This window comes from Coturnix japonica, chromosome Z, assembly GCF_054131305.1.
Source record: "Coturnix japonica strain WE chromosome Z, WE-NBRP24, whole genome shotgun sequence".
NCBI classification, from domain to species: Eukaryota; Metazoa; Chordata; class Aves; order Galliformes; family Phasianidae; genus Coturnix; species Coturnix japonica.
The window spans coordinates 21,933,251-21,948,499 of NC_140702.1; the positions used below are offsets into that span (position 1 = coordinate 21,933,251).

Genomic DNA, 15,249 nt, shown 5'->3' on the forward strand with positions numbered 1-15,249 from the left:
TATCTGCACTTTGGCAATCAGACCAAAAGAAAGGCCCTTTTCAACCGGTATGAAACATGAGGCTTTTGCCCTTTGGCAGCTCTGTTTAGTATAATGGATGTGGAAGGAGAGCCAGTGCTTCCTTGCAGCACCTCTTTCTTATACAATAAGCAGGCCCACTCACTGCAGCAATCACTTAATACAAGGGAGCAGGAAACAGACCTCGCCTCACGTTAGTGCTGCTCATCATGGCACACAACACCACCATGCAGTGGCCATGCCTGAAGGAGAAGCATGGCTGCAGGTGCACCTGAGGTGCCATTCAATGCCAGTGGCAGCGCATCCTGGAGAAGCTTGTTGCCGTCTGTTGCATGTGCAGACATCTGTAGTGGAATTGACTCCCTGGTACATGGAGCCTTAGGGACGGGGTCCTCTTCAGCTCTCTTCCACACCAGGTGTTGTCTCTTCCATACTAGCAGCGGCTACAAAATGAGTAAATACCATATACAGCACAAAGATCCTATGTTGTTTCAAATACAAACCGTTTTTGCTCCTCCAGAAGCAATTTTCTCACCAAAACACAAAAGTACCGAAATACATTACATTTCAATGCTGACAATCAGCGGGTCTATTCATTTTCTCCCAAGAGACGACCACTCTTGCGTCCCTCTGCTTTCCCACGTTCACCTCACACCATCGGGCACCACAACACGCACGTCGGGGCGCCGCGGGTCGCACACCGCACACCCTCATGGACAAACGTTCTGACAGGCCGGGGGCCGGAATCGCCCGAGGGAGGGAGCAGGGGGCCGACAGTTCGTTGAGGAAGTGGCCTCGGCTGAGAGAGAAAACGAGGAAGCGGCGGCTCTCGCAACGCATAACTCGGGCACAGCTCTCGGCTGAGCCGCGCCGCTCGGCTCGCTCCCAGGAGGAGCCGGTGGGCGGCAGTAGGCGGCGAGCGGAGGAGCCGCCGTAGCGGTGAGTGGAGGCCACGCCGGGCCGGGGGGATGCTGGCAACAACGAGCGGGGTGGGCCGGGGTCTGCCAGCCGCCTTTTTTCTCCGGGGTTTACCCGGAGAGCGGCGAGTAAATGTGCCAATCTGCTGAGGCAAGCTGGAACGTTCCGTCCTTCTGTAGTAACATCGTTAGCCTGGCATTTGAGGAACTAGAATATGGAACTTCAATACAGAAAATATATAGATTTAGTCATGTTTTGAATGTGTTGCGGAGTAGTTTTTAGCAGCGTAAAATTTACACTAAAGTAACTGTTCAGCTTCTGAATGGTGCATAGTATATAAAAGATTTGGCACCTGGGAAAATGGCTTTAAAAAAGAGCTTCTTTCTTATAAAAAATCTTGATTTTGTTTCTGTCAGAATAATCACAGAGCATTGCTAGAAGTGCTGAATGTTGGTACTAAGGGTGCAATGGTTGACTTGCTGCTGATCATTTCAGTATTGGGCAGTATTTTCTTCTGTAGCTCTGTACTATGTGCAGTTTGTGCTGGAGTTCATTGGGTGTGGGTGTAGTAATGCCACCCTGGGAAGAGATGGATGCTGCTTTTGTTGGGTGACGCCGACCCCACCAGAGGTGATGGAGACACAATTTGGCCAGAATGCATGGAATATTACAGAGTAATTCCATTTCAAAACAATACAATTCCATCTAAGGGAATGAACTCCTTGTAACTTCTTTTGATGTTCTTTTCAGTTGGGCTTCTTTTATATTCTTTTTATCCAAAGACATTTAGAATTCTCAATTCTTTGGGCTGAATCTGCAGCTTAATCCACAGGCACAGCTGTCTGGTTCAAGTGACTATCAGTCTTTTAAGCTCGGTGCTACTACAGGCTCAGAGGCCATGAGCTGAAGCAGAGCAGAACACGTTGAGGCAGCCCAGTTAGAGGAACTGTGTTGTTTTTTCATCCCTCTGTTGAACATTCAGTGATAGAGACAAATAAGGAAGTTTGAATGCTCTTTATTTCTGACAGTTTTCCTGTGGGGGAGAAATGTTATAGTTTGGCAAAGACTTTGAACTAAAAGGTTTGGAATCACTGAATGTGCCCCAAAATGTAAGTAATTGCTTCAGATTTCAAATGTACATGAAATAACTGCAAAACCCCATGAGAAACTGTTGAAGTGTTCTTGGTTTTCTGCCTTTAGAAAGTATTAAGTCCATAAGATCAGCAGTGAACAGTGCTACTTGTCCATTTTGAAAGAAGAGCAGAATTAGATCTGAAGTTGCAGGAAGACAAAACCAGAAGTTCAATTTTAGTAGGATGTAGCAGGTTACGCTGGAAACTAAACTGCATTTTAGAGCACTGATGGTAGAACCAGAAGCTGGATTTAAGCACCCTAATAACAAAAAATATAACATAGACATGTTACCATACATCTTTGTGTGTGGGTGTGTGTGTATGTTATGACAGAGACATGAGGAGCAGAAGTCACTACTGAAATATATGTTGTGTTCAGAGTTCATGGGATTGCAATCAAAGTTTGTTTTTTTATAATCAATTTTGATTCATTTTACTTTCTTTATGCTTTTTCATTACTCAATACTTAGCAAAAAACAAAAAACAAAAAAAAAAACAAACAAAAAAACCCTAAAAACCAAACAAACAAACAAAAAAACCCTACAAAGCCCACAGTAAATTGGCTGACATTCCTAGTGAGAATACTGTGACTGTCAGCAATTGTGTTTGTGTCTGTATTTATGGCAGAAAGGTACTAGATGGTGATGTCCATTTTTCAGCTTTATGGACTCTTCGATCAGTGGTTCAATACCTGTTTTGTGCACACCAGTTACATGTTTAGCTCCAGGATAAAATGGCCGAAAAGGGGAACATGTATGATTTTGTATTGTAATTATAAGGAATTCAGTGTGTATCTTTGCATGTGAGTAACAATTACAGAAAGATCATTCCAGTCAGCTATTTAAAATTGTTTATTTTGCATTTAAAGATGAGGTGTACTTGTGTGATCTTCTGCATCGGGATGAACATACTTGTGCCACTAAGACTGTGCACGACTTCAGTCTGAGCACAGTGTTTTCTTTAAAAGCTCAAGATAATCTTGTGAGCATGAGAAATGTAGTTCAGTCATAAGAGTGAAAACTTAATCACATTGCAAGCATTTGCAGGATTATCTTAACTTCTAATTTGGAGAAAATACCATTTTATTGTAGGGAAACAGTTTTGTGTTGCTTTATCTTTACATTCCAAAACCAAAATTAGTTCAGAATTTCCTGTCTCTGTGTGCACAATGACTAAGTGACCACTGCTTTAAATGAGTTTGTTGAAAGGAAAGAAAGGGAAAAATATTTTGAGACCAATTGAGCTTCAGTTTTCATCTTATAAGTTCTCATAGGTATCTGCCACCTCTCTGTACCAGGTAACAGAACAACTTCAAATGTAGGAAATATTCTTAAATAGCCAGAATGCAGAAATGTAATAGAGTATTATTTTGTGTGGTTTCACTATCACTTGGTTTGTAACTAGCTGATGGTGGTATGTATTAATTTGAACAGAGAGGACTACCCTGCCTTTCTTCTTGCTTTGTCCCAGTTTGCTCTGGAACAGTGTTCCTCCAAAGAAGTATGGAATGTGAAGTGTCCTGAATATGTCCTGAGCATGTCCAGCAACTTTTCTACCTTCCAAAATGCAAGGAGATGATGCTAGGAATCTTTCAGAGCTGATTCTCAGTAGAGGTAAACTCAGAAGTGCTAAAAGCTTTTACAAAAAAGTAGGACTAAGGTACTGGATGTAAATTCAGCCTTGTAAATCCGTGGAGTAAATCCTAGGCTGAAGACAGACCTGCAGTTGTAAGAATCACTTCTGTGCTTGGAGATGCAGAGAGTATGTACTAAAATTATCTAAATATCTTTCACATTGTAAATTAAATAAAAACAGAGTTTGTCTATTTTTTAAAGAAATACTTTAAAATTATTGTATTCAGCAAGAGATTCGTTAAAATCAGTGAAAGATCCAGTGCTCATCACTAAATACATCAGCCACAGTTGTGCTATACCCGCCCTCCAAGATAGTCTTTTCCTTATGTTTTTCTTTTCCCTTTCTTTGGACAAGATAATGAACTAGTGGGAAAATAAAAATACATACTTTTTTTTTTTTTTTTTTTTTTTTTTTATTTAAAGTCCACAGCTTTGTTTTAAGAACACACAAAATCAAGTGCATTTTCTTATAGCTAAAGCAGGGGTATCTGAGTGCAAAATTAGACTGTGAGATGCCAAAGGTAGTGTGATAAAATGGGTGCTGCTGCTGCTGCTGATCACTGGGTGTGAAGTTCTCCTTTTAAAAATAGTAGTTCAGATTTCAGAATTAGCTCTACAAATTTCAGAGGATTTAACCTTAGCTTGAATAGTATCTTTTTTTTTTTTTTTTTTTAAATAAACTTTTTATTTTTGGTAGAGCTGAATGAAAAGGTATTTTCTTTATTTGGAGCTGGAAATTTGCTTTCAGGACTTTTTCCTTTTAAAGCTCTTTAAAAAAATTTTTGCAAGAAAATTTTAACTGAAAAACAGTTTCTGACATTTTGTTTGAAAAGAACATAGAAAAGCAAGCTAGTAAGTGTGTGAAACATGTTTATGGGTAAGTTTTTTCTCTGGGAAACTCAGCCCAAATTCAGTAAGTTGAATCAAGACAAGCAGTTAGCTGTGTGTAAAAACAAAAGCAGCTGTTGCAAGGTGAAGGTCACCAATACCCGAAACTTTAAGAAAAAGCAACATCAATGCAGCCTATCACTGACATAGAGTGTCGGAATTTACATCTGCTTTTCGAAGAGGACGTATGATTTTCATGATATTTTGTTCAGAAGTTGGTAAAGCCAACTTGAGGAAGTTGAGGAAGTGGCTGTGGCTACAAGAGAGCTGTATTTGGAAACTGGATAATGGCATTAGCTACCTTTTGAACTAGGGAATCATCTTGCAAACTTCTGAGTATTATGTTACATAACGCTGTTATGACCAATTCTGGTCATGCACACATCAGGACAGCCCCAGAACCAAAGTGCACAGTGAGGCAGGTGACATTAGGTGAATATTCCATCCTCAGGTTTCACAAGGAAACCACCTGCTGCTTTAAGTTAGCTTAACTTTGTGACCGTCTGCATCCAGTGAATGTAAAGATTGAGGTGGTGCAGCCAGGACTCCTGAAGGAGGAGGGGGGAAGAGTGCACTCAATACACTGAAGAATTCCCTCTGGAAAGGATGGTAGTCTGTCATAGTAAACACCACTCTGGACTGTTTAGCTGTATAACCATTGACAGTGCACATCATGAACAAAGAAGCCTGACATCCTATTTTTTTTCCCCAGTGATAAACGTGCCTTATCAAAAGTATTTCACTGGTCCAGGTGCTGCAAATAGTCTTCCACCAGAGGAGGAATGAGAGAACCCTTGTCTCCCTCTCTGTATACCACTTCTCAAGCATTCTTGTAAGAAGTGAGGTGACAGATCTTCCAAGTGATTGTTTGCTAGCTAAAAGGGTTTCCTGCTCCTCAGGAGACTGGATTGCTAGTTCACTGACATGATAATTGGTAGCAGGTGCATTTTTTTCTGCATAGCTTGCCTTTCTAGATCTGTGATGGTGGAAACCACTTCTGGAAAGCCCTTCCTTTGATCTAGATCCTATTTAGAAAATTGTTCATTAATTTTGCTTAAGAAACCAATCTTTAATGTTAGCTAGTGTATGTTAGCTATGTAAGCTAGTATCAGATCATACCTCACTCCCTTTCAAAAAGAAAAAAGACAAAAGAGGAGAGGAGAGGAGAAGAAAGAAGAGAGGATAGAGGAGGGAAGTGGAGAGGATACATTTCTTTTGTTCCATCTAATTTTTTAATAATGACTACCTTCTGAAAATGATGTTTTTCTTCAGAGGGATATGCTGTTTATCAGCTGATGCTAAAAGAAATCCCAAGAAATCTAAACTAAGCCAGGGACTGTGCAGAGAGATACACATCAAAGGCCTCATCTTTCTGAAAGAAATCAGTCTTGTTCTGTTACGATGGTAAAACAAATTCACAATATCAACAGCTCTGTGATCAGAACTGCAGTTTTTATTTATTTATTTATTTATTTACCTTCCTGTTTTGGCTAAACACTGTTATTCGTAGAGCGTTCTGGTATATCTGCTTCTCTTGGTAAATTTATGAAAAACAACTGGCAATAGTGAACCTTGAAAAAAGATTTTGGAGTCATTTTTAGAGAAAATTTGGTAACATCCTGATGTGCCTTGGTTTTACAGGGCTTTCTTTTTCATAACTGTTCTGCTATAGCAGTATCTCTCTGTAGCAGTCTTGCATAAAAATAGTGTATTTCATCTGGAAATCTGCTATGCTGATATCCTTAATGTCACTCTAGGATTGAACCTGGAAATAGCCAGGCCATTGGTCTTACAGTTTCGGTTATTTTTACGCTTCTTGCAAGTAGACTGGTATTTTTGTTCTACATGTTCTCATTGACTTTCTAAGTTGATTTTAAAGCTCTGTCAAGAAGCAGTGGTAGCTGCCATGGTATATAAAAAAAGGTTTTACTTTTTGCTTTTCTGCAGGTGCTTTAAAATAAACAATAACAGAGAAGATCTTCATGTATTAAAGTTAACTCAGCTTGTTTGTCCAGAAGTATTCAGAAATAGCTTTAGGATCCCTAAATAGGCTTTTTTAACTGCTGAGGTGTCTTAGTGTGTACTAACTGAAGTAAACTACTTTACACAAAAGGGAGCAGGCTTCCAGACAAATGAAACTACTTGTTTTAAGACAGAAATGCTTGCAGTGACAGGAGGTACCATTAGCCAAAGGCAGTAGTTGAAATTGTGAAGCAATAAGAGTTCAGTGGGAAAGAAGACAAGGGAAGCAAGAATAGTAGAGAACAGTGAGGAAGGGAAAGGAAATGTTGATATTTTTAGTTGCTTCTTTCTCTTCTTTTTCTAAAGAAAAACAAAAAGCAAAATATTTGTCTGTTAAAATATCTGTTAAACAAAACAAAACAAAACAAAACAAAAAAAAAACAAAAACCCCAAACCTGACATTTTTTACTGCAAGGAAAAGAAGTAATTCACAAATGTCTGCCAGTAACTTTTTAAAGCATTTTAAAAGATTTTTAGAGAAAAATTATGAAATGTGTGAAGTTAATCAGATATAGGAATCTGAAAAGGAAAGTGTCGTGGAACAGAAAAAATATGCCTAACACCTGTGGGAATGTAATTTTTTTGAGAAATGATCATCCATACCCTAATTGCAGAAGCTCATAGAGAGCTCCAAAAGTCACTTCGTGACCACCATAGCAAATTTCACTTCATTTGTTTGTTTAAAATTTGTATGGAGAACCTAAGAAACCAATGAATACTATACTATACAACTGTTGTAGTATTTTTTATTAGCATGTCTTCCCCTTATAAAAGCATACTATATAAAGTACACTAAGTGCTACCAAGTCAAGTATGATTTCCTCAGGAAATATTTCAGTAGCTATAGAGCCTTCAATGATCAGATAACATCATCATAATAACATCAGAATGTCAGATGTAATTTTGTAAATTTTTAATTCCCACATGTTTCAGTGTTGATAAAAACATACACCTAGCCATCAAAATGGTGAGGGAGGAGCAGGGACCAATTCCAGCCCCAGCGTGTGAATGAAGGAATGTGCAGGTGAGGAGCTCCAGGAGCACAACACATCTCTGATCTGACTGGGCAGCTTGCAGTTTCAGCTACCTTTCCACAGGTGGTCCAGTGCTGTGCTGTCCAAAGCTGCAGCTACACCTGTCATAGATATGCTTAAATATTTTCAAATATTATAGGTGGGCTACAGCAGTGCCAGAACAGCAGCGTGACTCTCAGCATTGACTGGCTTCCCAAGTATGTAGAGAGATTTCCAGGCCAACACTTAAACTGCCAGTGAATGTGCTGATTTAACACCTGTGTATTCCATATCTGAGACGAGGAGTTCAGTTTAACTTAACATGACTGTGCACGCTGCCTGTTTGTAGTGTGGATTTGAACATCTTTTAGAAAGAGTGGAGAAATTTTAGCCAGAGGCTGTTGGTCCTATTACTTTGCATGCCCATTGCTTCTGCTTTGTATTATTTTGCTTTCTGCTTCTGTATTTGTTGCAAATTCCAGTTTTTTCAACATTTATTGAAGAATCAGCACACTCAGCAGCAGCTTGAGTTAAAACACAGCAAAATCAAATTGAATTGTAACTTGTGTAGCCATTGTGTCAGGATCAAGATCTTCAGAAGCTTTTCTTTCTTGCTGCTTTATTCCATATTACATACTTATTCCTAAGTTCTTTATCCATTTTAGAGATGGAGTTGCTAGCATAAAATGTATGAAGTTTGAAACTGATAGTACAGAGAAGTGAACTTCCTTGAAATACTCCCATGAAAATACGTTCAGATGCAGAGCAGCATTTTTTATGTAGGAATTGTGTTCACTACAGTGTTATTAATGCCATACAGAGTGCTGTACCTTTCTCTGAATGCAGATGACACAGAATTATTGGGGCACTTTCTCCAAATTGGCTGTATACTGCTAGTGAAGAGCCAGCACGAATTATGCTGCATAATGTTTCTGTGTCTAAGCTTACCTCACTGCCAGTCACCTGCCACTGCAAACCTCCTGTGCTCTCAGGATAATATATGGCAGCTGTGCCCAGTATCCCAGCTCCTTCTGCTACTGGGATCAGTAGAGATTCATACTGGATAGAAAGCCATCCTTGGCTGCTCAGACTGGAGTGGTGTGCACAGCAGGGATGGAGCTGTCAACGTGGCCTGTGTTCAGAGCAGCTGGACACGGTTTTTCAGGACCTGCCAGCTGGCAGCTGGTCATGGCCTTGGAGAGCCAGTACCTGGTGCTGGGAAGTGAGAGGCTGGGTGAGTGCAAGGGAGGTGCTTAGACACTTCTGGGAAGTATCCTACAGAGGAGACTGAGGTTTGGTTCTGGAAGAACTCTTGCTCTGAAAATTAACAGGATATTTATTGGACACAGTTCAAAAACGCATGGTTCCCAGAACCTCCAGGATGATGAAGCACAGTCAAGCCATCAGGTCAGTGTGGTACTCCCTTGATTTCAGCAGATAATAGCTCCTGAGAAGCATGGGGTGCAGGGGCCTGCCAGAAGGTGGCATTTGCAGGCCTCTGTGCTGTGTGACACCCTCAATGCTTGGCAGGGTGCTGCACGTCTCCTCCTTCCGGCTGAGGTATGGCGGGCTGGGGACTGTCTGTGCACATTCTGGTGCTGCTGCAGGGATCTGCTGTGCACTGTCTCTCTGGGGTACTTACTGATGGTATTATTAGATTTAGGTTGTGAAATCCCCAGCAGAAAAGTTTTCAGGGTACAAAGCTGTTGTATTCTTTATCTTATAAACAGAATAGATCGGTTGCAAGGGCTTTTCAAAGATCTTCAAGACCAGTTGCCTAAGCACTTCAGGAGCAACCAAAAGCGTGAGCATATTGATGAGGACATTGTCAAAATGCCTCCTGCACACTGACATGTATGGGGCATCAGCCTCCTCCATTCCCACACAACATATGGCAACAAAGGTACTATCTGAGTAAATGGTATTGGCATGCAAGTGTGTATCAAGGAAAAGTGTGCCGCTGAATTCCTCCATACAGAAATAGTAGCACAACATTACATCCATTGACACTGAATGTTTAGAGACTAAACAGTGGATGTGACTGTGGTGGTGTGGTCCGTGGTTTGTTTCAACAGTGGCAACAGTGACACTTGTTCACCTCTGCTGGTGCATATTTTTACAATCTCCGCACGTAGGCTTTTGTTCATTGCTGCTGAAAATGCTTTGCTAATGGTGGTGACTATTTTGGTAAACAATATTTTGTAGCTGAGAATTTGCTCTATCAAATAGTGTTATTGTGCTCTTTATACATGTTTTTTTCCATGAAAATAAATAGGGGACACAACTTTTGGAGTGCCCAAGACAATAATTCTTGCAAGCTGATCTGTTGGTCTCCCATTCCCTAGAGGAAGAGCTGATATGCATGAGGCCTACCTGGGCAGCCAATTTTAGTTCCCAGCCACTCTTACAGCATAGATGTTTTTTAATGATTGGGAGAAACATTCTGTGTTTCAGTTTGTGACCCTTGCCTCATCTCAGTGGATACAAGACATAGCTTAGCTCCATTGTCTTTACATTCTCTCTCCAGATATCTTTACACCTTGATGAGATCTCCCTGAGCCTTCTCTCAGCTCAAGAGCCTGAGCTTTCTCTGCATTCTATCTATGGGAAGATGCTCCAGCTTCTTTACCATTTTAGGGGTCTTCCAATGGACTTTCTACATTATGTCCATCTCTACCTTGTACTGAGGAGCCCAGAACTTCACACAGTACTCCAGCAGGGTACTTAGCAGTGCTGAGAAGAGAGAATGGATCCCTTCCTCGAGCTGCTGGTAGTATTTTTCTTTAGGTGTTCTAGAGTCACTTTGCTGGGTCCTGATTATTTTATTGGCCACCACAACTTCAAGTTTATTTTACTCCACTTTCCAGGCTGACAGTTCTCAGTGTATATTTGTGTATGGCATTATTCCTTCCCACGTGCAAGACCTCAATTTTTTTTTCCCAGTCAGATAAATTAAATTCATCTAATCTCAGCTCTCCACTCTTTCATTGTCCCTCAAACTGGCATCAAAATCCTCTGTTTTATCCGCTACAGCTCACAGTTAAGTATTATATGTGAACTTGTAGCCCCCCTGTCCCTCTCATTAATGAAGATGTTGGATATTACTGGCCCCTGTGTGGGTCCTGGAGTAGACCACTATGAACAGCCAATTAGACCACGTGGTCAGTGATTACAAGCCTCTGGCCCTGCAGTGAGCTACTAAAATAATGCATTTAATTAAAGGGATGTCTTCTTAGTCTTCATTTGGTGCAAATGTAATTTCCCCTTTAGATGGTATTTTTTGTAGAATGACTACTTGTGGTGACTTACTGACTACCATCCTCTTCCCTTATGGGCTTGTTTTGCAATAAATAGGGAGAGATGTGTTGATAGGTAATTTAGACTAAGATCATAACTGCTCAAAATGTAGAGATTTTAAAGGCAAAGCAAAGGGAAATTTTATCAACAAAAATGCTGGAAAGGTTAAATTGAATGTAGAAAGTGATCTTAAGTTAGTAATTTTTGGATGCAAACCACAAGAGTTAATAAGCTGTATAGAAATCAGTTTTGTAGCTGGAATGTCTCCCTTATTCAGGAAGGAGAGAAAACAGAAGATCTGCAAAACATATGTCTCAGTGTTGATTGTGCCCTGTCTATGCTTTTCTGCAATGTTTTCTGTGTTGTGGGATTCTTGTTCAGTTGACTAGTGTGCTCCCCTCACTGCAACTACCTCGCATACTCATAGTGAAGGTATTTCTCATCTGTTTCTTGCCTCATATGCAAGAAATATCAGATTGGCCACAGTTTGGTAATGATCCATCTATGAACTGAGAAGGCAATAGCCATGCTTGCAGCAGGGCTGCCGGGGAAGATGGCAGCCTGAAGCACCCTGTGACAAAGGGTTCTTTTTTAGGATGCTGACTCCTCAGTTGCAGTGTTGCACCAGGGATCCTCCCTTCTTGCTTGGTTTTCTATAAAGTTCTCTCCACCCACTTTCACATGACTTAGTTGCACACTTCAGCCAGCTGATACACAATTGCACACTCGGCAGGCTGAGTGATCTTGACGTATACTTGCATTTTTTAATCCATGGACTTCTGTCTTGTTTCCCTAAAATCCTGCCATTTTATTTTAGTTGTGAAGGGTGTACTGGTGCTGCAGCTAGATCCTGCACAGCAACTGAAACAGCAGCTGAGCTTCTCATTCTTTTGTCAGCCTTTATTCAGCCTTTATTCAAAGTAAAGGAAGATGGGAAGACAGATGAACAGTAACAAAAATAAAACCAATAAGTATTTTCTACATTAATGTCCTTGATTATTGTACTTTGTATACATACATTTTTCTTAGTGTACGTGCACTGGAAAAAAAGAATATCAGATATGCAGTGATCTTGTAAAGATGGAGAAACAGCAGTCTTTTTCTATAGGACAGTACCTAGCTGCCCAGGCAGTGTAAGCATATCTTAGGGTTTAATAAAGGTAAGTTTTTCTGATGGCAGTGTCAAAGATTGAGGTAACTCAAGGGAACACAGGAATCAAGAACAGTACTCCTGTATCTAGAGTAACTGTTAAATTAAGAATAAAAGAATTTAAGCTATTTATATTGTCTTCAGTACTCCTCAGAGATACCGAACTTCATTCTTTTCTGTAATTTTGTTGTGTTTCTTTATATTATTCCAATATAAGGAATTAGAAATGAAAGCTGTTCAAGATTACACTATCACATTAATAACTTCTAGTGATGCTCATGTTTCCTTTTTTCATTTCAGGCATTAAACATTAATTGACTACTTGGAAAGAAAAAAAAAATCATGGCTTCCAGCATGGCTAACCCTGCTAACCATTTGCCATACTTCTTTGGCAATATTACACGTGAGGATGCTGAGGAGTATTTGATGCAAGGAGGAATGAGTGATGGACTATACCTGCTTCGCCAAAGCCGGAATTACTTAGGGGGCTTTGCATTATCCTTGGCCTATGGAAGGAAGGTTCATCATTACACAATTGAGAGAGAGCTGAGTGGGACATATGCTATTGCAGGAGGCAAATCACATGCAAGTCCTGCTGAACTCATTAACTATCATTCAGAGGAAGCAGATGGCCTTATCTGTCTGCTGAGAAAATCTTTCAATCGACCACCAGGCGTTGAGCCCAAAACAGGGCCCTTTGAAGATTTAAAAGAGAACCTCATCAGAGAGTATGTCAAACAAACATGGAATCTGCAGGTAAATCCAGGTGAATTTGCCATGAAGTGGACCTCATGGTAGCCTAGAGTCTCCTCACTAAGGGAGAGTAGAGGCAGGTGCTAATCTCTTACGTGATAACAGTGGCAGGACCCACCAAGGGAACAGCATGGAGCTGCATCAGAGGAGGGTCTGGTTGGGTACTGAAAAAAGGCTTTTCACCAGAGGGTGACAGGACACTGGAACAGGCACCCCAGAACAGAGGTCATGGCACCAAGCTGCCAGAGCTCCAGCACTGTTTGGACAACACTCGGAGATGCAGTTTGACATCCCAGGGATATTAAGTATACCTAGCTATGTCAGACTATCTTTTCAGTTAAGATACTGATGTCTTAAGTTACTCACTTCTTTCTTAGAGATAAAGGAAAAATCCCAGCTTTGTGATGTTTAAATTGCTCTAGCGTATTTTGTCTTTCAGTGTCTGTGTAGCAACTAGTATTTTTCTTCACATAAAGTAAATATGTGCATGTGTTAGGTGTCCCAAATGCAATGCAATACTGGGGTTACATCTGTATGTTTTCTACTGCAGAAGACAGTTAGAATGTCCTATTATTTTACCACTCCAGGGTCATGCTCTTGAACAAGCTATAATTAGCCAAAAGCCTCAGCTGGAGAAACTGATTGCCACTACAGCCCATGAGAAGATGCCTTGGTTCCATGGGAGGATCTCCCGGGAAGAGTCAGAGCACCGTATCCTCATTGGGTCAAGAAACAATGGAAAATTTTTGTGAGTGTTTTCCTGCATTGCTGTCGTTTATCACTACCATCATTAAATCACTTGGATGAACAGCAAATGAGAGTATGCCCAAAGAGGTGGCTTATTCACAGATGCCTGCTGAATTTATCCACACATACTAAGTGGCTGTGGTGAGTTAACCTTAGCCAACCAAGTTGCTCTCACAATCTGCCACTGCAGCTGGATGGGAAGTCAGAAAACAGGATTGAAAAGCTTGTTGGTCAACATGAAAGAGAACTGGGAAACTGTTTACCAGTTCTTAGAGAAAACTGATTTATTACAAATTAAAATTTGGATAGTAAATAACAAAGACAAAAATATAAACCACCCTCAGAACACTCCCCCTCCCATTTTTACAAGCTCATCTTCACTCCTTCATGCCCAGCTCCTCTTCCCACCAGACAGCACAGGGGGATAGAGTCTGGGGTTATAGTCAGTCTGCAATATGCTCATGATGCTCCTTTCTTCTCACACTTCCTGCGGCAATGTGGGCTCTTGGCAGACTGCAGCTCCTTCTTGAGCCATCCTCCTGCTTAAGAGGGCTACACTCTGTGCGCAGCTGATGGGACGAGCCATGCCCTTGTCCAAGGTAAAACCTCAGAAGTGAGGGTGGACATGCTTCTTCAGTACCAACTGTTTTCTCATTACTGATTTGCCATTATTCTGCCAAGCTCCAAATTAATGGAGATGCGGCCTTCATATTTATTTATATGGGCAGCTTAAATTTTAAGTCCTCTAAATCCTCTTTTCAGACTGAGTTACTTCCTGTCATGTCTTACCTACTAATATTTTGAGTGTATTGACATCTGATTTCTTGAAATACCTCCCATCTTAATCTCTGAGCTTTTAGTACTTCATTACTTTCACTCAAGTTTCAGTGCACCTTCATATTTTCGCTTCTTGTCCTGTTTCTTAGGATGATGCCCTAAAAGTCACCTACTCTGCTGTTTTCTCTGCAGACTATAAGGAAAAAAAGTTTGTGTGGCCAATCTGAACTCTTCTGTCAGTAGCACTGGATTGGTTTTATTTGGTTCGATGAAAGTAGTCAGCGCATGGTACATTACCACAGGCACAACAATGTCATTCTTTCTTTTTGTGTTGGGAATTTTTTCATCTCTTTTACTATTTTCTGTCTACAGGAGCAAAATCTTACCAAATTATTGTTGCATCATCTGAGTCATGGTGTTGATATATCAAGACTCACTTCTTTTCCAGTTTACCCTAGCATATATATTGGTTTGTATGTGGTCAAAGTGCTTCTCTTTGGACAAATAAAGGAAACTAGTTTTCATAAAAAAACTAAAAAAAAATGATACTGTAGCTAACATTTCTTATGAGCAGATATTTGGGACTCATTGTATTGATGGGAATCTCTGTTTCAACTCAGAAGGCTTCTTTCATGTTGGGGAGTTTATTTCTTTGGTCAGAATTCTAGCTTTGAAATTCTGTTTAAACCATGAGAAGCATCTCTAGAACTTACATTCAGCTTATGTCCTTCTTATTAAGGACAGCAGTCTATACTTTTGCATCTACTGGAGAGATGCTGTGAAACACATTAATTGTTCTTGTATGGGCTGCCTATTCCGCAGATTTAGAGCTCAGTAACCACTTAACTGCTGTTGACTCTTATGCTTCTAGGGAAGAATCAAGGTGAGGTCATTGACTA

The 15,249-nt window shown here is 40.5% G+C and overlaps 1 protein-coding gene across 3 annotated transcripts in view; it reads left to right on the plus strand.

The window, feature by feature from the left end:
- The first annotated feature begins 815 nt into the window (after nucleotides 1-815).
- The window catches only part of SYK (spleen associated tyrosine kinase), a 43,357-nt gene continuing 28,923 nt past the window's right edge, over nucleotides 816-15,249 (plus strand). The window contains exons 1-3 of one of the 3 annotated variants that reach the window (XM_015849388.3): nucleotides 816-957; nucleotides 12,374-12,829; nucleotides 13,414-13,574. In XM_015849388.3, the coding sequence (XP_015704874.1) occupies nucleotides 12,416-12,829; nucleotides 13,414-13,574 (575 nt within the window). In that variant the 5' untranslated portion in view covers nucleotides 816-957; nucleotides 12,374-12,415. Of the gene's footprint in view, nucleotides 958-1,961; nucleotides 2,046-12,373; nucleotides 12,830-13,413; nucleotides 13,575-15,249 lie in introns of those variants that run through there. The other 2 variants (XM_015849389.3, XM_032441368.2) reach the window with 2 other exon arrangements.